This window comes from Solanum lycopersicum, chromosome 3, assembly GCF_036512215.1.
Source record: "Solanum lycopersicum chromosome 3, SLM_r2.1".
Classification (NCBI taxonomy): Eukaryota; Viridiplantae; Streptophyta; class Magnoliopsida; order Solanales; family Solanaceae; genus Solanum; species Solanum lycopersicum.
In genome coordinates, this window is record NC_090802.1 from 48,154,676 (window position 1) to 48,172,513 (window position 17,838).

The following is a 17,838-nucleotide window of genomic DNA, read 5'->3' on the forward strand; positions in this document are numbered from 1 at the left end:
TGGATATTTGCAAAAAGACCCCCTCAAGAAACTAGTGGACATTGAAGGATGTAAGATATATTCTTGGGCTCAAGAAAAATATGATCTCTATTGGTCAGTTGGATAACACGGAATATGCAGCAGAGTTTGGGAAAGGTTCGTGGAAGATTGTGAAAGGTGCTATGGTAGTAGCTCGTCGCACCAAATCTGGAACATTGTACACCACTGCAGGGTGTATTAACATGGCCGTTGTTGCTGAAGGTGCTTCCGGTTTATATATATATGTGGCACAACAGACTTGGAAGCATGAGTGCTAAAGGAATGAGAATGGTGGTTGCAAAAAAAGCATTAAAGGGCCTGAAGTTTGTTGATATGGGTCTTTGTGAGAGTTTTGTTATGGGCAAACAGAAAAGAGTAAGCTTCACAAAGACTCCTAGAGAGCCAAAGAAAGTGCGGTTGGAAATGGTCCATACAAATGTTTGGGGACCATCTCCTGTATCATCACTTGGAGGATCCAGACTCTATGTTACCTTCATTAATGATTCTAGCATGAAGGTATGAGTTTACTTCTTGAAGCATAAGTCAGATGTGTTTGCAACTTTCAAAAAGTGGAAAGCTGAAGTTAAGAATCAGACCGGTTTGAAAGTCAAATACCTAAGGTCTTATAGTGGAAGAGAGTATGATAGATCAGAGTTTAAGGCATTCTGTGCAGCTGAGGGAATCAGATTGATGAGAACAGTTCCTGGTAAGGCAAGGCAGAATGGAATGTCTGAGAGGATGAACAGAACATTGAATAAGCGTGCAAGAAGTACGAGGATACATTGTGGGCTGCCCAAAACATTTTGGGCGGATGTTGTGAGCAGAGTTGCATACTTGATCAACAGGGAACCATCAGTTCCTTTAGGGTTCAAGATTCCTGAGGAGGTGTAGACAAGAAAAGAACTCAAGTACTCACACTTGAGGACTTTTGGTTGCACTGCTTATGTTCATGTCGATCCAGAAAAGAGAGACAAGCTTGATGCCAAGGCTGTGAAGTGTTACTTCATAGGCTATGGTTCTGATTTGTTTGGTTACAGGTTATGGGATGACAATAACAGAAAGATTCTGAGACATTGTGACGTGAAATTTGATGAGTCTGTCATGTACAAGGACAGAGAGCAGAAAGTTCTAGAGATTAAAAAGCAAGTAGTAGTTGAGGTTGAGTTGGAGAAGAGTATCCCCAGAGATGTTGAAGCAGATACTCAACCAACTCCTACTGAAGAATTTGAAGTGGAGAAAGTTACACCTGAGAAGGTGTTAAGGAGATCCTCCAGAACCATCAGGGCACCAGATAGGTATTCACCTTCATTACACTATCTATTGCTGATTGATGAGGGGGAACCATAGTCTTTTGATGAGGCCCTATAGGTGGAGGATTCGATCAAGTGGGAGCAAGCCATGGATGATGAGATGAGGTCACTTAAGAAGAATGACACATGGGTGTTGACTAAATCACCTGCATGGAAGAAAGCTTTGTTGAACAAGTGGGTGTTCAGAATCAAGACTGAACCAGATGGCAAAAGAAGGTTCAAGGCTGGTTTAGTGGTTAAAGGATATTCACAAAGGAAAGATATTGATTATGCTGAAATATTTTCTCCTGATTTGAAGTTAACCTCTATTCGAATTCTGTTGAGTATTGTTGCATCGGAAAATTTACATCTAGAGCAAATGGATGTAAAAACAACATTTTTACATGGAGATCTGAACAAAGAGATCTATATACAGCAACCGGAAGGATTTGTGGTTCCATGAAAGGAACACATGGTGTGCAAGCTCACCAGGAGCTTGTATGGACTAAATCAAGCACCAAGGCAGTGGTACAAGAAGTTTGACTCCTTCATGACCAAGAGTGGATTCTGGAAAGCTGAAAAGGATCCTTGATGTTACTTCAAAAAATACACTGATTCATGTCTTTCTACTCTTGTACGTGGATGATATGTTGATTGCAGGATCTAGTATGAGAGAGATTAACAATCCGAAGACAAGGTTGTCTGCAGCGTTTGAGATAAAATATTTGGGTCCAGCGAAGCAAATTTAGGGTTAATGATGCTAAACTCAGGCCTACTTCATTGACAATTCACTTTAAATTGCCAAAGGAGCAGTTACCAAGACTGCCGAGGAGCCTGAGCATATGACACTTGTTCCATATGCTTCAACAGTTGGGAGTTTGATGTATGCAATGGTATGAAATAGACCTGATATAGCACATGCAGTGGGAGTTGTTAACAGGTACGTGGCGAACCCGGGGAAAGAGCATTGGGAAGCTGTGAAGTGGCTTCCGAGATATCTGAGAGGTACATCCAGTACTTCACTTTGTTTTGGCGAAGGCAAGGTGACTTTACAGGGTTTTGTGGATGTTGATCTTGCTGAGTATGTGGCAATAGCTGAAGCTGGGAAAGAGATTATATGGCTGGCAGATTATCTGGAGGAATTGGGCAAGAAGCAGAGCGAGAAGATTCTTTACTCAGATAGCCAGAGTACCATACAGTTTGTGAAAAATCCAGTCTATCATTCGAAGACAAAGCACATCAGAAGGCGGTACCATTTCAGTCGCAGGGCAATGGAGGATGGTATATATGTTTGGATAAGATAGAGGGTGCAAAGAACCCGGCAGACATGTTAACAAAGTGTGTGGATGTTGGAAAACTGAGGTTACGCAAAACCTCGGTTGGTCTTTTGTAGTTGTTGCTATAGATGTTGCGGTGCGGTAAAGATGTTGATGATGAAAAGATTTTTTTTTGAGAATGTATTTTTTGGATGACTGAATCAGTCTCCAAGTGGGAGAATTGTTAGGTTGTGGAGCCTGATTAATATTTGATGTACTGTCATATATTAATGTTCACGCGGTTTAGAGTATATACAAATATACACTTAAATTTGTATAAGATTAAATAAGTAGAGACACGTGTCATACATGACATAAGACACATAGGATGACATGTATGTTACAAAATTGACATGTAGAGTGTCATGTAGGATGATTGTGTCCATTTGTTCAATTTTATATAAGTTTAAGTGTCTACTTGTACACACACCAAAATTAAAGGTCATAGTTATCAATTATCGTCAAGTTAATTAAGAGTCATGTTTATGTATTTTGTCTTTCTAAAAAGTTTCTTGTACGTTTTATCTTAACTGATAAATTTTTTAAATAGTAGTACATGTATTATTGAACTTTCTCTCGGCTGTGAAATATAAAGCCAAACCCATCGATGACCACTTAAAATTGGCAGAAATTTCATTTACACATCTTAATTGAGTGATGTTCATTTTAGACACCTCATGTATGGTTTCGTTGTGTCATTTAGACACTTTTTACTGACATGTCAAAGTGAGTGTGATACACTCAATAATAGCGCGTGAAAGTCTTAATTTAGCTAATTTTTTATTTTATTTTCTCTTCTTCTTATCCAATTTTCAAGTCACCACCTCCCACCATTTTTTCAAGCTGAAAATCCTTTAATGGAGGTCAATTTTTTTTTTATCAAATCCCATTTTGTCATTCTTTTTCTTCTTCATTGTATTACTTTTCAAAATTTACCATCACCTCCCTCTTCCTTTTTTGCTGAATCAATAGATAACAACACCCAAATTTCATATTTGATCTCTCCTTCTTCTCTTCCTACAAAACAACACTAAAAAGAAAGAAAAATAGTATAAGAAAAGAAAAAAAAACACAAAAGAGATATAGAGTGTATGAAATATGACGATTTTCGATTTCACCTTTTTCGCCGAAAAAATGAATATGAACACTCATATTTTATATTTTTTCTTTCTTCCTCTCCTTGTCTCCCTCCTCCTTCTCTCTTTTCTCTCAAAACAACACTAAGATAGAAAGAAAAAAAAGATCTAAAACAATTTTATAGAGCAAGTTAAGAAAATTGTTAGGTATAGTAGATTACAACTGCCTGCCATGGGGGGAGGGAGGTGGGGGTGGGGAAGGGAGGGGTTAAATTGATTTTTTTTAGAATAATATTTTTATTTTATTTACTAAATAGATTTTAAAATAATTTTTAACTTCAAATAATACATGCAATTATTAATTTGTCGTTTGTCACGTCATCAACGAGTGTATTACACTTTTCTTCAATTTTTTTCTTATTGTAAAAACAATGTCAAAAGGAACTAACGGGACCCTACATGAGGTGTCTAAAATAAACATCGTACAGTTGATTTGTCTATGTGAAATTTGATGCTAACTTTAGATGGCCACCAATGAGTTTGATCAAATATAAATCAAGACATACAAATATGTAAGCATAAGATATGTGTCAATTTTTTTTTTAAACGGTTTTAAAAAATGTTATCTTACTATTCTTAGCAACAATATAACTTTAAAAGCTTTTTTAGCCTTCAATAATTTATAGCTATACAAATATTTAGGAATTGCTTTAGACTATAAACTTTAATTTTTTTTCATTTTTTCTTAAATATCATACTTCCTCTATTCCTAATTATCTGTTTATTTTTATCTTGATAGACATATTAAAATAAGAATAATTGACATAGTTACTTTATCATTTTATTTATATTAATTGATAGAATTTTGAAATCAATATATTTATTAAAGAGGTTCTATCTTTTCCAAAAACATTAACTCTCTAAATAAATTCAGGGTATATTAGGTAAAAAAGAAACTCCATCTATTCCTTTTTATATGACATCTTTACTATAAATAGGTAATCCATATTACTTGTAATTTCTTAAAATTAATGCATAAATCAAAATATTTTTCCTACTATAGCGTTGATAGTTAATTAGTCTTGAACATAGATATTTGACTAGTCTAGAAAAACTAGTAAGTAATTACTTCATCCATTGATTAATTGCTCTCATGATTGCATTACTATATAAAATCTAATTTTGAATAAGAAATCTCAACAAATAAATTAAAAATAAAAAATGAATTTACTAATCATTTATTGAAAAATTGAATTAAAAATAACCTTAAATTATAGTAAAATTGTAAACTTACTTAATGCAAGTGAAATTTAAAAAGTTTACACATAAAAAAAAATATAATTTTTTTTCAATTTGTTAAAAATAAGAAACAAATACAAATAAATAAAAGTTAAAATTAGACGAGTAAAATAAAACACAAAGAAATGCTAAATAAAATGGTGTCCATGAAATGAAAATAGACAATATTGACTATTTGCTTTGATGATTTTATATTCACTCATTTAGACAGAAAATATCATTGAAGAGATATCTAACTCAACCGAAGTGACTAAGAAAAAGAAGTAAAAAAAAAATAATTAAACGAAATCTAAGAATCGAACACCTAGGCCGGCCGGCAGTAGCACGTATTTTGTTGATTCCTTCTAGTCTCCAGGTATTATAAGAATCGAACACCATATAATACTATCTGTTTTTGTGATGGATCCATTACCTCATGTTATCATCTTCCCTTTCCCTGCACAAGGTCATGTCAACTCTATGCTTAAATTGGCACAACTTCTTTCTCTTTCTAACTTCCACATTACCTTTCTTGTCACTGTCGACACACATGACCGCCTCCTCAACCACACTGATGTGCTCTCCAGATTTGGTAGTGGATTCCATTTGCAACCACTCCCCCATGGGATTTCTATGGATGTGATGAATACTCGTGATGGACTATCAATACTCTATAATTCTCTAAACAAAATTGCCAAACTATTTCTTAGAGAATTTATAGTGAATATGAATTCTCCGGTGACATGTCTCATCGCAGATGGAATCTTAAGCATGGCAGGTGATGTAGCGCAAGAAATCAACTTGCCTCTCATCTATTTCCGCACAATCAGTGCCTGTGCCTTTTGGTCCTACTTTTGCATTCCTCACCTAATTCAAGCTGGACAACTTCCCCTCAAAGGTAAAACAACAATATCCATATCTCTTCTTTGTTTCAAATTTGTTTTTCTTGTTTTTTTGGAAAAATATTGAAATACATGTTCACTTATTTCCAATATTCCCTTTTATTTTTTAAAATCTCTAAAAAAAAGTTATTTTTTAATGTATTCGAACTAGCTGTTAATGTATCTGGTTCAGTAGGTAATGTATTTGAGTTGCATGACTGGCAGAAAATGCAATGGATTTGATATTGACGAAGGTAAAAGGCATGGAAAATTTTCTGAGAGGTCGAGACCTTCCAAGCGTTTGTCGGGCGAGTGACGTAACTAGACCGGATTTTAGGATACTAATGACAGAGACGCTACAAACCCCTCGAGCGCGAGGACTCATACTTAACACAATTGAAGATCTTGAAGGCCCCATACTTTCTCAAATTCAAACGGTATGTCCAAATGTTTATACAATTGGACCAGTTCATGCCCATCTAAAGGCTAAACTTGCAACAACATCTACCTCTTCAAACAGTTTGTGGCAAGAAGATGAAAGTTGCATGTCTTGGCTTGACACACAGCCACCAAAATCTGTGATATATGTTAGTTTTGGAAGCATTGCAGGGTTGACAAAAGAAGAGCTACTAGAATTTTAGTATGGTCTAGTGAATAGTGAGCAAAAGTTCTTGTGGGTGATGAGGTCAGACTTGATAATCGGACAAGAGAGAAAAGATGAGATTCCTGTGGAGCTGGAGCAGGGTACAAAGGCAAGGGGCTACATGGCTGATTGGGTTCCACAAGAAAAGGTATTGGCACATAAAGCAATTGGGGGTTTCTTGACTCACTCTGGGTGGAATTCCACATTGGAGAGTATAGTTGAAGGAGTGCCCATGATTTGCTGGCCGAGGTTCGCTGATCAGCAAGTGAATAGTAGATTCATTGGAGAGGTTTGGAAGATGGGACTTGACATAAAAGATACATGTGATAGAGATATCATTGCAAAATCAGTTAGAGAATTGATGGAGAAGAGAAATGGTGAATTCTCGCAAAGAACAGAGCAGATGGCAAGTTTGGCAAAAAAAGCTATCAACGAAGGTGGATCGTCATGCATTAATCTGGACCGTCTTATACAGGACATAAGATCTGTGATTCCGCCACATAAACAGACATGATTCAGTTGACACTTGATTTTGTTAGCTGTGATTATATTGTTGCCTGGAGATCGCTGATTATTATGCTCAGTGCTCATTCTGAATAACTCTAGCAACATATGTAGCTTCACTTTTACAACTTACAAGTAGCTTTACATCAATAAATAAACAAAGCTTTTACAATTGGGGAGTTAAAGAAAAATAAAGAAAACACGAAAACAATGACAAGTATGCATTAACGTAGAGGAAGAGCCACTAGCTTCAAACAAAAAAAATTCTACCTTATCCTGTGTCCAGGGGAAGATGTATCCTATCGACTACAGATTCATCTGTATTCCTGATTTTCGACAGTATGGATATATGTAACAATTTATTAAAATCTCAAGAATTATAAGATTTGAACCCAATAGTTTTAACGTTACAATGAATTCAACGCAACTCAAAAAACTTAAAAGTTGAAGCCATTAAATTTATATTCCGGATCTGTCTCTTAATTTGATCTCCATAATCTCGTTTCTGATATCCTAACCTTCCTACACTACTATTAGCAGATTACCTCTTTATATTTCCCTTTCCAGTTTCATACAAAGCTGATCACTTAAGTAGAAAATGACTACATTATTCTTTGCTTTAGCCTATTCAACTGCACTTTGGAATAGTAATATAATATGAATTGATTTTGAGTTTAATTTGAATTCTGAAAACTTAAAAAAGTAGGAACTTCCAAGCAATTCAATCTACTTCATTTCTTGTTTTAGATTCCAAGCACAACATCCTGAAATGGATAAATTTACCAACTATTCAAATATAAGTTAGTAATTGATAATTTATCAATAAATTTTATCACAATCGGTAATAGTTACTATTCAACTAAATATTCATATGTAATATTACCAACTAATAATTAATATGTTGGTAAATTTTACCAATGAACTAATGATCGTTGGTATATTACCAACTATTTTAATGATGTTGGTAATTTATTGACTACAATATTTATTTGTCGGCAAAATTTTCAACTAATTGGATATTGGTTGGTAAGTTTACCAACAAATTATATTTCGTTACTAATTTACCAACAAATTACATTTCGTTAGTAATCCATTGGTAATATGTTAATAATTTATATATACAATTTTTTCGTCATATTTACCAACCTAAATATACTTCGTCGGTAATATTACCAACAAAAGTGTGCGTTAGTAATATTGTAGTTGATAATCCATTGATGTAATGTTGCTAAATTTGACGTCATTTTTCCTCACCATATTTACCAAGTAAAATACTTAGTTAGTAAGATTTTGAATTGTAATCTGTTAAAATTTTGATTGTTAAGTTTTAAAATATAAGTCAGTTAGAAATATGTTGATAATTTTTTAGCAGTGTATTAACCAACTTAAGATGTTAATAAAATCTGTTACCTATTTTTTTTTTTAGTGTTTGTTTTCCATTAATCTTTTTGTAATGGTTGCAGGAGCTGAAATCAGATCTAAGTTAAGGAACGACCCAATCATAATGGGTGAATTACGCCAGACTTTAATTAACAAATCAAATACACATATGGGTTCCAGATACGCGGGTAGTTCAATAAGACGCAGTTGCTTCAGTGAATAAAGATGCTCAATAAAGCAAATAGTCAAGATACGTGAGTTATTAGTTTGAATTAGAGGTGGGATACGTATATTCAAAAATTTTATCTGCTTCATCTGTTCCTTCTTTGGTAGTAAAGACGAGTTACATATGTATCATTAAAGGCAAGATAGGACTATCCAACAATTTTATAAGTCAAGATACATGAGTAATTATTTTGAATTAAAGGCAAGATACATGTATCCAACAATTTTAAAGGGTTTAATAACCATTATTGTGCATTTCTTTAAATTTGTTTTGTCTTCTTTTCAAGATAATCTTCTTTCTGTTGCATTTGAGCAGAGACTTGTTGAGGTGTGATTCCCATTGTCTTCTGCCTTCCATTGTGTATATGATGTCCATACCTTTTCTTGTACAATCGATTCTTAATTGTCTTGAAATCCCATTTACTTGATTGTTGTATATGGAATTATCTCTCAAAAGTTTTTCATCAATTCTATAATTTTAGTATTCAATTTCAGAGATCCATGAACCTGAATTTCTTAACAATACTGTGATATTGGATATTTCAATAAAAGCCTTGAAAATTGAAGCTTGAAAAGAAGGAATTGATGAACAAGATGAAGGTTTATATATCATATTTAGTAACGTTTATGATTTTATTTTTTTAGCGAAACTGATCATAGTTGATACAGAATGATCCTCTAAATCTAATATGTTTGTTAATTTCCCATAATTTACTCCGATTATTAAGACATTAAGTAACAACATTTAATTCAAAATAATTTAAATTGAGTATATCGGCCTTATATATCCGACTGATACACGTATCTAGCATATCTCGACACATGTATCCAACAATAAAAAATGATATAGAACGTAATATCAAAACTATATATCGGAATTCCTAGTAAATAGAATCTAAACTAATGAAATTTATATGGTTAATTTATCCAAAAAAAAAATATTGAGCAAAATTTTCAAAGGACAACAAAAATTGAGGATCAAACCAAAAGGGCAACATTTAAATATAAAGATAGATGCCGTTAATAAATCATATATTTTTGTTGAAAAGCTAACCTCAATTTTTTCTGCCAAAATTTTGTTCAATTTTTTTTGGAAAAATTACTTAAATACATTCCTTTAATAATCTTAATAACCATTTATTCTTACTTCTTAAAAATTTCAAAAATCCCTTATTCCCCCCAATTAAAAAAATATGAAAGATACATAAAGATTTCCCACCCTTTTTTCAGCCAATTGACAAGTTTTACTTTACCAAAATATAATCCTATTTTCAAGCTACCCACTTCCCCATTAACAGCCCCAATTAAAAGTTACCATATTAATTTTTATTCCTTTTTTATTTCCCCACGTTTTAGGTGTATAATTGTCTATCAACACACTTTTTAAGTGATTTACTTCCCCACGTTTGCAGTTTACTCTAAATTTGAATTCCAGTAGAATTTTGCAGCCATATCTATTTGATATTTTTTAGGAGTCTCCATTTGAATTCCTGCAGATTTTCTAAGTTTTTAAAGGGTAAACATTTTAGTCCCATTTTTTCTCTTCATCGTGTGAGTTTACAAATAATATGGAAGAGGGTGAATCTGGAGATGGTGACTCTAAATGTGTTTATGATTCCGATGATGAAATGTGGGCTGAGAACAGATCCAAGAGATTGCATGACCCATTATTGATGAAGAACAAGAATGTATTTGAGCCAAAGAAGAAGACTGAAGAGATCCATAAAAAAAGGCCAAGAAAAGTTACATCAACTGTTTCAAGACCCACACTTCCTAAGGTATGTGTTTAAAATTCATAATTTTGTATTTTTGTTGATAAAACTCTAATTTTAAATTGTTGTATGTGTTTGTAAAATGAAATTAAAAGTCATTTAACAATGAAGAGTGATTCAATAACTTCAAATTAAAGTATAACCATCATGTTTTGTACAGTTTTTAATGTGTATCATATTCATAATGTTTGTCACTAATTTTGAGTTGTGTATCAGTGAAAGCACCATGTTTGTACATTTTTAAGGTTTTTCAGTTTATTTGTGTTATCGACTAGTAAAAGCATCATGTATTTTTTTCAGTTTTAAGGTGTATAATATGTTAATAATTTTGTGTTTTGTATTTAGTAAAATCACCATGTGTGGTACAGTCGTAGGATGTATCAAATACACAATGTTTATTTACAATATTATAGTTATCAGTTAATAAGATGTATCATATACATATTATAAATCCAGTGTCTTATAATTTTGAATATAATGTATCATATATATTCACTTAAAACTGAATATGAAGGTTTTTATATAATATTACAGTTGTCAGTTTATAAAATGTATCATATACATCTGATAACTCCTATGTAATTTAGGAATATGATTATGATATATCATATACATTCATATAATACAAGCGTCTTAAAATTTCTACATTACAACAAATTTTTGTTATCAGACAAGTACAATTTTATATTTTATTTTTTGTATAAACAGGACATGAATTATGTTATTAAAAAAATTCCAGCACATCCATTGAGGTTTGGAGCGACTTTCAATTTTGATTTTGTGAATAAAATCAAATTATCAATAAAAGATGAAGGCGTTGCAATGTTCAAGAAAACAATTTTTGGATCATATTTGGAAATTCCAAAATGTAATTTCCAGGGTCAGATTACTAAGTGTTTGCTGTTGTTGGAGGTGCGACATGAAAATAAAGATGTACTGCATGTTCGTCATACTAATGGAAATGTATTGGTGTTTGGTATGAAGGAATTTGTCATTGTAACTGGCCCAAAATGCAAAGGAAATGTTAAGGATTTTTCATATCTAATTCCACTCCGAGCCGGTTTTTACAAAAAAAATTCCCTGATTGTCCCACAGGTATAACCAAGAGTCGATTTATACAGCGTTTTGCAAGGAGTAATTGGGAGACCACACAGGAATTTGTGGAAATGGCAATACTATACTTCATCAATACTTTCTTGTTATGCCATCTTGGTGAGACCTTCATACATATAGAAGAATTTCTAATGGTCGAAGATGGTAGGTATGAAAAGTATCCTTAGGGTCAGATTGCATTTAATAAGCTGATTACACTACTCAGGCAAAACTTCAACCAAAGCAAACAGATGTATCACATATTTGGTATGCCTTATGCACTCAACGTTTGGATTTACGAATGTGTATCTACTCTAAGTCCAGACCTTGCTTTTAAAGTGGCGAATGGTATTCCGAGGATATGTAATTGGACAGTGATGGCTGAAAAGCCAAAATATGAAAAGTTAATGACTAGCATTTTCTCCGAGGTAACATTAATTTTAAATTATCTTTTAATATTGTATCAATAAGCTTTATAATTTTTGTTGTAAATAATAGTTTTTTTGTTATACATAACATTTTTATAACATTAAAACATTTTAATTGCAGAATACTTGTTCAATTGCACCAACGCAAGATAAGGTGAAAACCCTTGATTTACCTGATAGTCAAGAGGTCAACAGATCATCTCATGTATATGATACATCATCTCCACCACCACCCAAGAGGAGAAAGAATACTGATACATATAAAACAAAGGGTTCGAAAACTTTGTCAAAGCAGTTAAAGCCGCAATTAAATCAGTCATTCTCAATGCCAGCTGAAGAACATACCCCGCCTGCTAATGTATTTCTGCCCATGTATCTTCACAAGTCTCAAAAGATAAGTCTGTATATCCCGATATTGAAGAACTGAAACAACATATGAAGGAATACGTAAGTAACGATATTTATTTTTTAATATTAATTCATAAATATAAAACTGAATGCGTAAGTTTTTTTGAATAGGTTGACAGCAAATTTGAGTATCTTGTGAATTTGATAAAGGATAATCACATTGAGGTGATGAATTCTAAGAATAGGGAGGATGACCAACAATCAAAGATAATGTATTGTGTATGTGTATTTTCGTTGTGTGTTATAAATTTCATAGGTCATTATGTTACAAATTCATTTAATGAAGGATATGAGCGGCAAGTCTACACTGCACATGGTTGAAGTTTCCGATGAAGAAGGCAATGATGGACACCAAGCAACCTCTCCAATACAAATGGAACTTGATGTTGACAATCAGGTTTAATTTACTTTATTAAATTTGTATATAAAATTATATAATTTATCATTAACTTAATTTTCTTTAAAAAATAAAGACTGATGATACATTGAAGAATCATCAAGTAATGAAGGACGTTTTAGAACTTCAATCCTCAAATTCAAATAGTCATCATACTGATGAAACATGTGAACACAACAAGGTAATTATAGCAGATTAATGTCACTATTAGTATTCATCCAAATTTTAAATGATACATGAAAATGTGCAAGTATGATACGTTTAATTTTAATTATATTATTATGATACATTGCTATTTTATTTTATCATTATGATACATTGCAGTTTAATTGGATTAATATGATACATGTGTTTTACTGTTCACATATGTATTTTCCAAGTTACTGTGTATTATACAATACTTTTTTATTTAGTGTGTACGCGATACATTCCATTGCAAGATACATATCGATGTGACTAGTTAAATTTGTTTGTCTCATATATACAATTCGTAGTTTGCAGTTATCTGTCCTTGATACATTAACAATCATTTTGTGTATAATTATTTGATGTTTAAGGTATCATAAATTGATCAGTACATTTTTTATTCAGGATGCTCCATCAGCACAAACGCCTCATCATTTATTTGAAGGAACAATGAACGAATATACATCGATAATTTAATCTTCATGTATCATATCAATATCATATGTCTATCAATATATTTTTAATTATCAATGTAAACCATATAGGATTATACACCATCTGTTTCAATATCTCCGGATACACGAGAAGCCATGAATACACTTATTGTTGATCTAGGAAGTCTGCCTATTCATGCAAATCAACAGGAGTTTATCGAAAATCAAAGTTTGCTTTCGGACAGTCAATTACCAATTGATATTCCAATCACAGATATTGTTGTCCAAAGCGAAATAAATACTCCTCATGCACGTATCCGGATGCCCTCGAGAAACTGCAAATCCCCTTATTTAACTTCATTTGGGTCAAGTGAAAAAGGAAAAGCAGTCATGACTGATGTAGTTCGTTGAAATTTTCCATTTCAAAGATGTGAGATCACAAACCAAGCCCCTTCATATCTGATTGATGAGTTTATTGAGTGGGTTACTACAGGGCTTCTTAAAGCTCATTCAAAAAAGTAAGTTTTATATAATTGTACTGAATCTGTTAAATTTTCAAATTGCAGCTATTGTTACAATTTTGAATAACATCTTTTCATTTCACTTAATGCTATAGGAAAGCATCAGAAGATAAATACAAATCAAAAGCATCTTCATTGGGTTTTGAAATGATGGATTATGTCGTTGCTTTTCCGACAAATAAGAATTGGTTTTATGCCATGTCTCAGCCTAAAAACTGTTGGATTGATCAGGTATTTTTATAAATAAATGTTTTTATAATGATGTATATGATACATTGTGTTCGTATGTTATTTATACATATCAAAATCATATAACACTTTCAGTAAATAATATTATTTTTAATTAAATGTTTTTCAAATGTATACTTATTTTTATATTTTATTTGCAGCACATCGATGTTATTTTTTGCTACCTTCGTAAAAAATTAAAACTTCGAAGCATGGATCAATACAGATACACAACAGTCAATTGTTTGTTCAGCGCACATATCAACAATACCCATGATAGGTATTATAACAATGAGGCTGATGATGATATTAGTACCGAAGAACACCTTGATCGTGCAAGAGATGTATCAGTACATAAGAGGTCAATAATCAACGTCATGAAAGGTTTTTCAATACCAGCTGGATTACTATGGCATCTGGTGGACGATGTTTATATTTCGATCAATTATGATGGAAATTTTCATTGGGTATTAGTTGTGGTTGAATTGAATAAGAGGTTGATATGCGTGTATGACTCTTCTTTGGGCACAAGGAAACGTGTATATTCTGACGAGATAAAAAAATTGTCAAGGATGCTACCTTCTTACCTCATTGACAGTGGTTTGTTTGAAAACAATGAGCGGACAAACTGGTCAGTTCTTAATTCATACAAGGACAAACAAACGGGTGTACCTTTAGAGTCACATATTCCTTTCAACATTGAATACGCTGAAGGTATCATGCAACAAGAAGACGATAGCCTGTAAGTATTATCAATTCTGGTCTACAATATATGTGTAAGCTATTTTACAAATTTATATTATGTATTTTGTTGTAGGGACTGCGGGTTATACGTAGCTACATTTGCAGAGTTTTTGAGTGACCAACCTGTCATACCACCTGATACTGATGGACATCTTGCAAATTACCTACGCAATAGATATGCAGCATTGTTACGGAGATACGACAGCGACAAGGTCAATGGTGGATACATAAGTGACAATGACGATCCACCAAAGCCTAAGGGTCAATTCACAACACCAACTGAAGATGACATTGTTAACATAGATTAGTAATTAGCAGGGACAGGATGAACAAGTTTTTATGTTGTTTTGTGTTGAAGACAATTATCTTTTGTGTTTTTCTAAAAGCTTATTGGTATTACAATAGTTTGTTAGTTATTAATGTTATGTGTTTTCAAGTTATTGTTTTAGACACAGTTGTTGCTTTATAAAGTTAAGGTACAAAATTTTTATTGTTTCAGTTTAAGTAATTTTGACAATTAATTTACAAAATGAAGTATATGACACTTAAGTTCTAATGTGTATGATACATTATTGTTTGAGTTTTAAGTATTTTCACATATAAAAATGATGTTTATGATACATAAGTTATAATATATACATGTACAAATATTGCAGTTATATATTAGCAACTTGAATTATACGAATGTATATGATACATCATATACATAAACAAACTAATCACATAGTAATATTACAGTTCAAAGCACCACTGTTGAATATAATAGGGATAATGCACAAGTACCCCCCTCAACCTATGTCCAAAATCCCAGAGACACACTTATACTATACTAAGGTCCTATTACCCCCCTGAAATTATTTTATAAGTAATTTTCTACCCCTTTTTGCCTACGTGGCACTAGTTTGAAAAAAAAGTCAACCATCATTGGACCCACAAGATAGTGCCACGTAGGTCGAAAAGGGGTAAAAAATTATTAATAAAATAAGTTCAGGGGGGTAATAGAACCTTAGTATAGTATAAGTGTGTCTCTGGGATTTCGGGCATAGATTGAGGGGGTACTTGGGCATTATCCCAATATAATATATCAAAATTATAGTTCACAAGGAAGTACACACGAAACATGTAGTAAACATTTGAACAAGTCAAGTTTTGTGACGCTAGAATAACTCATAAGGCAGTATACACGAAACATATAACATATTTTCAATCATATGAATGTATATGATACATAATATACATAAACAAACTCATCTTGAATTACTGTTACATCGAAACCCAACATTGTTGAATATAATATATCAAATTTATAACTCATAAGGCTGCATACACGAATCATATAGTAAACAATTGAACAAGTCAATTTTTTTGTACACTTGATTAACTCAAAAGACAATATACACGAAATATATAACATCTTTTCAATAATAAACATGAATATGATACATCACATACACAAACAAACTCTTATAGATTACTGTTACATTGAAAACGCAACACTGTTGAATCTATTTGTTTATAAAGTTTGGAGTTTAATTTTGGTACAAAATTAAACTGCAAAGTCATATATTTAAACATCAAATTAAGTTGTGTAACCAATACACTTTATTTAGTCCAAATTCTAAAGAAAAAAATGGATATAAGTACCATGAACACTAATGTCCTACTTTAAAACATTCTTTCAATTCTCTTTCGGGAAAAAAGTACAATTTCTCCTGTTATGTCCTTCTTGTCCACACTGCCCACAAGAATTATTGTTCACTGTTATTTTCTCATCCGCATTTTTATTTCTTCTCTTTCTTGGTCGTCCAGCCAACCTTCTATACCTAGGTGGCCGGACAATTTCATCTAAAACATATTCTGGAACGTTCCAATCCTCCTTATCTGGCATTGGAACCCTTACAACCTCGTACATTTTTTCTAATGCATACGGCTTGTAGTAATCAGAGCAATATGGGTGCAAATTGGTAACATTCTTGTGCTTCAAAACTGCAATTGCGTGTGCGCAAGGTATCTCATCATGTTGAAACCTTCCACATGTTCAAGTTTTCCTCTCAAGGCATACAATGTATCTTTTTCCGGCTTCATGAACTGTGAAAATATATTCAGATGATGGAACAACCTAAAAATTTAAGAAGTTAGTGATACATTACGTAATACACAATTTATATATCATTTTCAAAACAATACTTACCATTGAAAATCAGTTTGTATCTGATATATAAAACAGAAATTTAGGGAAATGGAAAAATACCTTCATCTTTGAACTTTTAGATGCGTTTACAATTAATATCTCCTCAAATCTTCGGCCCAATAAGTCCTTTGTATATGACGTTATTTCTCTATTTTTATAATTCCAACTACCAAATAGAAGTCTAGCTTCCTCCAAGAAGTCTATTATAGTTAACTTACGTGCATTGACAAGGCATCCATTGATACACTCAGCGATGTTCGAAGTCATCATTCTACCTCTGTTTATGGTTGAATGAACTCTTGATCACTTCTCATAACCAGCTTCTTCAAGGTAATCCTTCCCCATATGATCAACTTTCATAACCCTAGCCATTAATTTATCAAAATCTTTCTTTCTGTATGCTTTTGCCATTGAGTAAAATATATCACTTAGCGCGTTTTTACTCCTTTTGAAGCTTGAACATACATTCTTCCAAAGATGCCATATGCATGCACAATGAGGTACATTTGGGTATACAATGCTTACACTCTTTATATTACTTTCATTTCTATCCGATACAATACACATGTTTTCACGCTCACCAAATGCATTTTTGAAATGTTCGAAGAACCATGTCCACGAACATTCATTATCAATGTCTACAACACCATATGCAAATGGCAATATGCATCCTAATTGTCACGATCGGAATCTAGACCCCAGACGAGACCGGCGTCGTTGACCTCTCAGAAGTCGCAAACAAGCCTACTTACGTCATTATTACTTTACATAGATTAATTTTAGCAGAAAATTTGAAATTTTTTATTCTTTAATCATACTTACTAAAC

The 17,838-nt window shown here is 32.6% G+C and overlaps 2 protein-coding genes across 2 annotated transcripts; both read left to right on the plus strand.

Moving 5' to 3' along the window:
• The first annotated feature begins 5,204 nt into the window (after positions 1 to 5,204).
• On the plus strand, positions 5,205 to 7,177 carry LOC101260211 (7-deoxyloganetic acid glucosyltransferase). The gene is given in 3 exon segments (XM_026029910.2): positions 5,205 to 5,353; positions 5,565 to 5,875; positions 6,084 to 7,177. Coding segments are annotated over 2 exon segments (1,197 nt in total). The 5' UTR covers positions 5,205 to 5,353; positions 5,565 to 5,610; the 3' UTR covers positions 7,016 to 7,177.
• A 3,001-nt stretch (positions 7,178 to 10,178) lies between these two features.
• Positions 10,179 to 15,128, plus strand: LOC138347620 (uncharacterized). Its single transcript, XM_069295924.1, has 10 exons — positions 10,179 to 10,388; positions 11,091 to 11,477; positions 12,024 to 12,260; positions 12,422 to 12,475; positions 12,567 to 12,707; positions 13,439 to 13,733; positions 13,821 to 13,845; positions 13,944 to 14,079; positions 14,238 to 14,818; positions 14,894 to 15,128. Exons 1-10 carry the CDS (start codon positions 10,179 to 10,181, stop codon positions 15,126 to 15,128), a joined length of 2,301 nt encoding a protein of 766 aa, XP_069152025.1.
• The last annotated feature ends 2,710 nt before the right edge of the window (positions 15,129 to 17,838 follow it).

Bases quoted from the DNA above. Each gene is read 5' to 3' on its own strand.
- LOC138347620 (XM_069295924.1), top strand. From the start codon at position 10,179: ATGGAAGAGGGTGAATCTGGAGATGGTGACTCTAAATGTGTTTATGAT. The intron at 13,846-13,943 runs GTAAGTTTTATA...TTAATGCTATAG, and splicing joins CTTAAAGCTCATTCAAAAAA to GAAAGCATCAGAAGATAAAT. The intron at 14,080-14,237 runs GTATTTTTATAA...TTTTATTTGCAG, and splicing joins AAAACTGTTGGATTGATCAG to CACATCGATGTTATTTTTTG.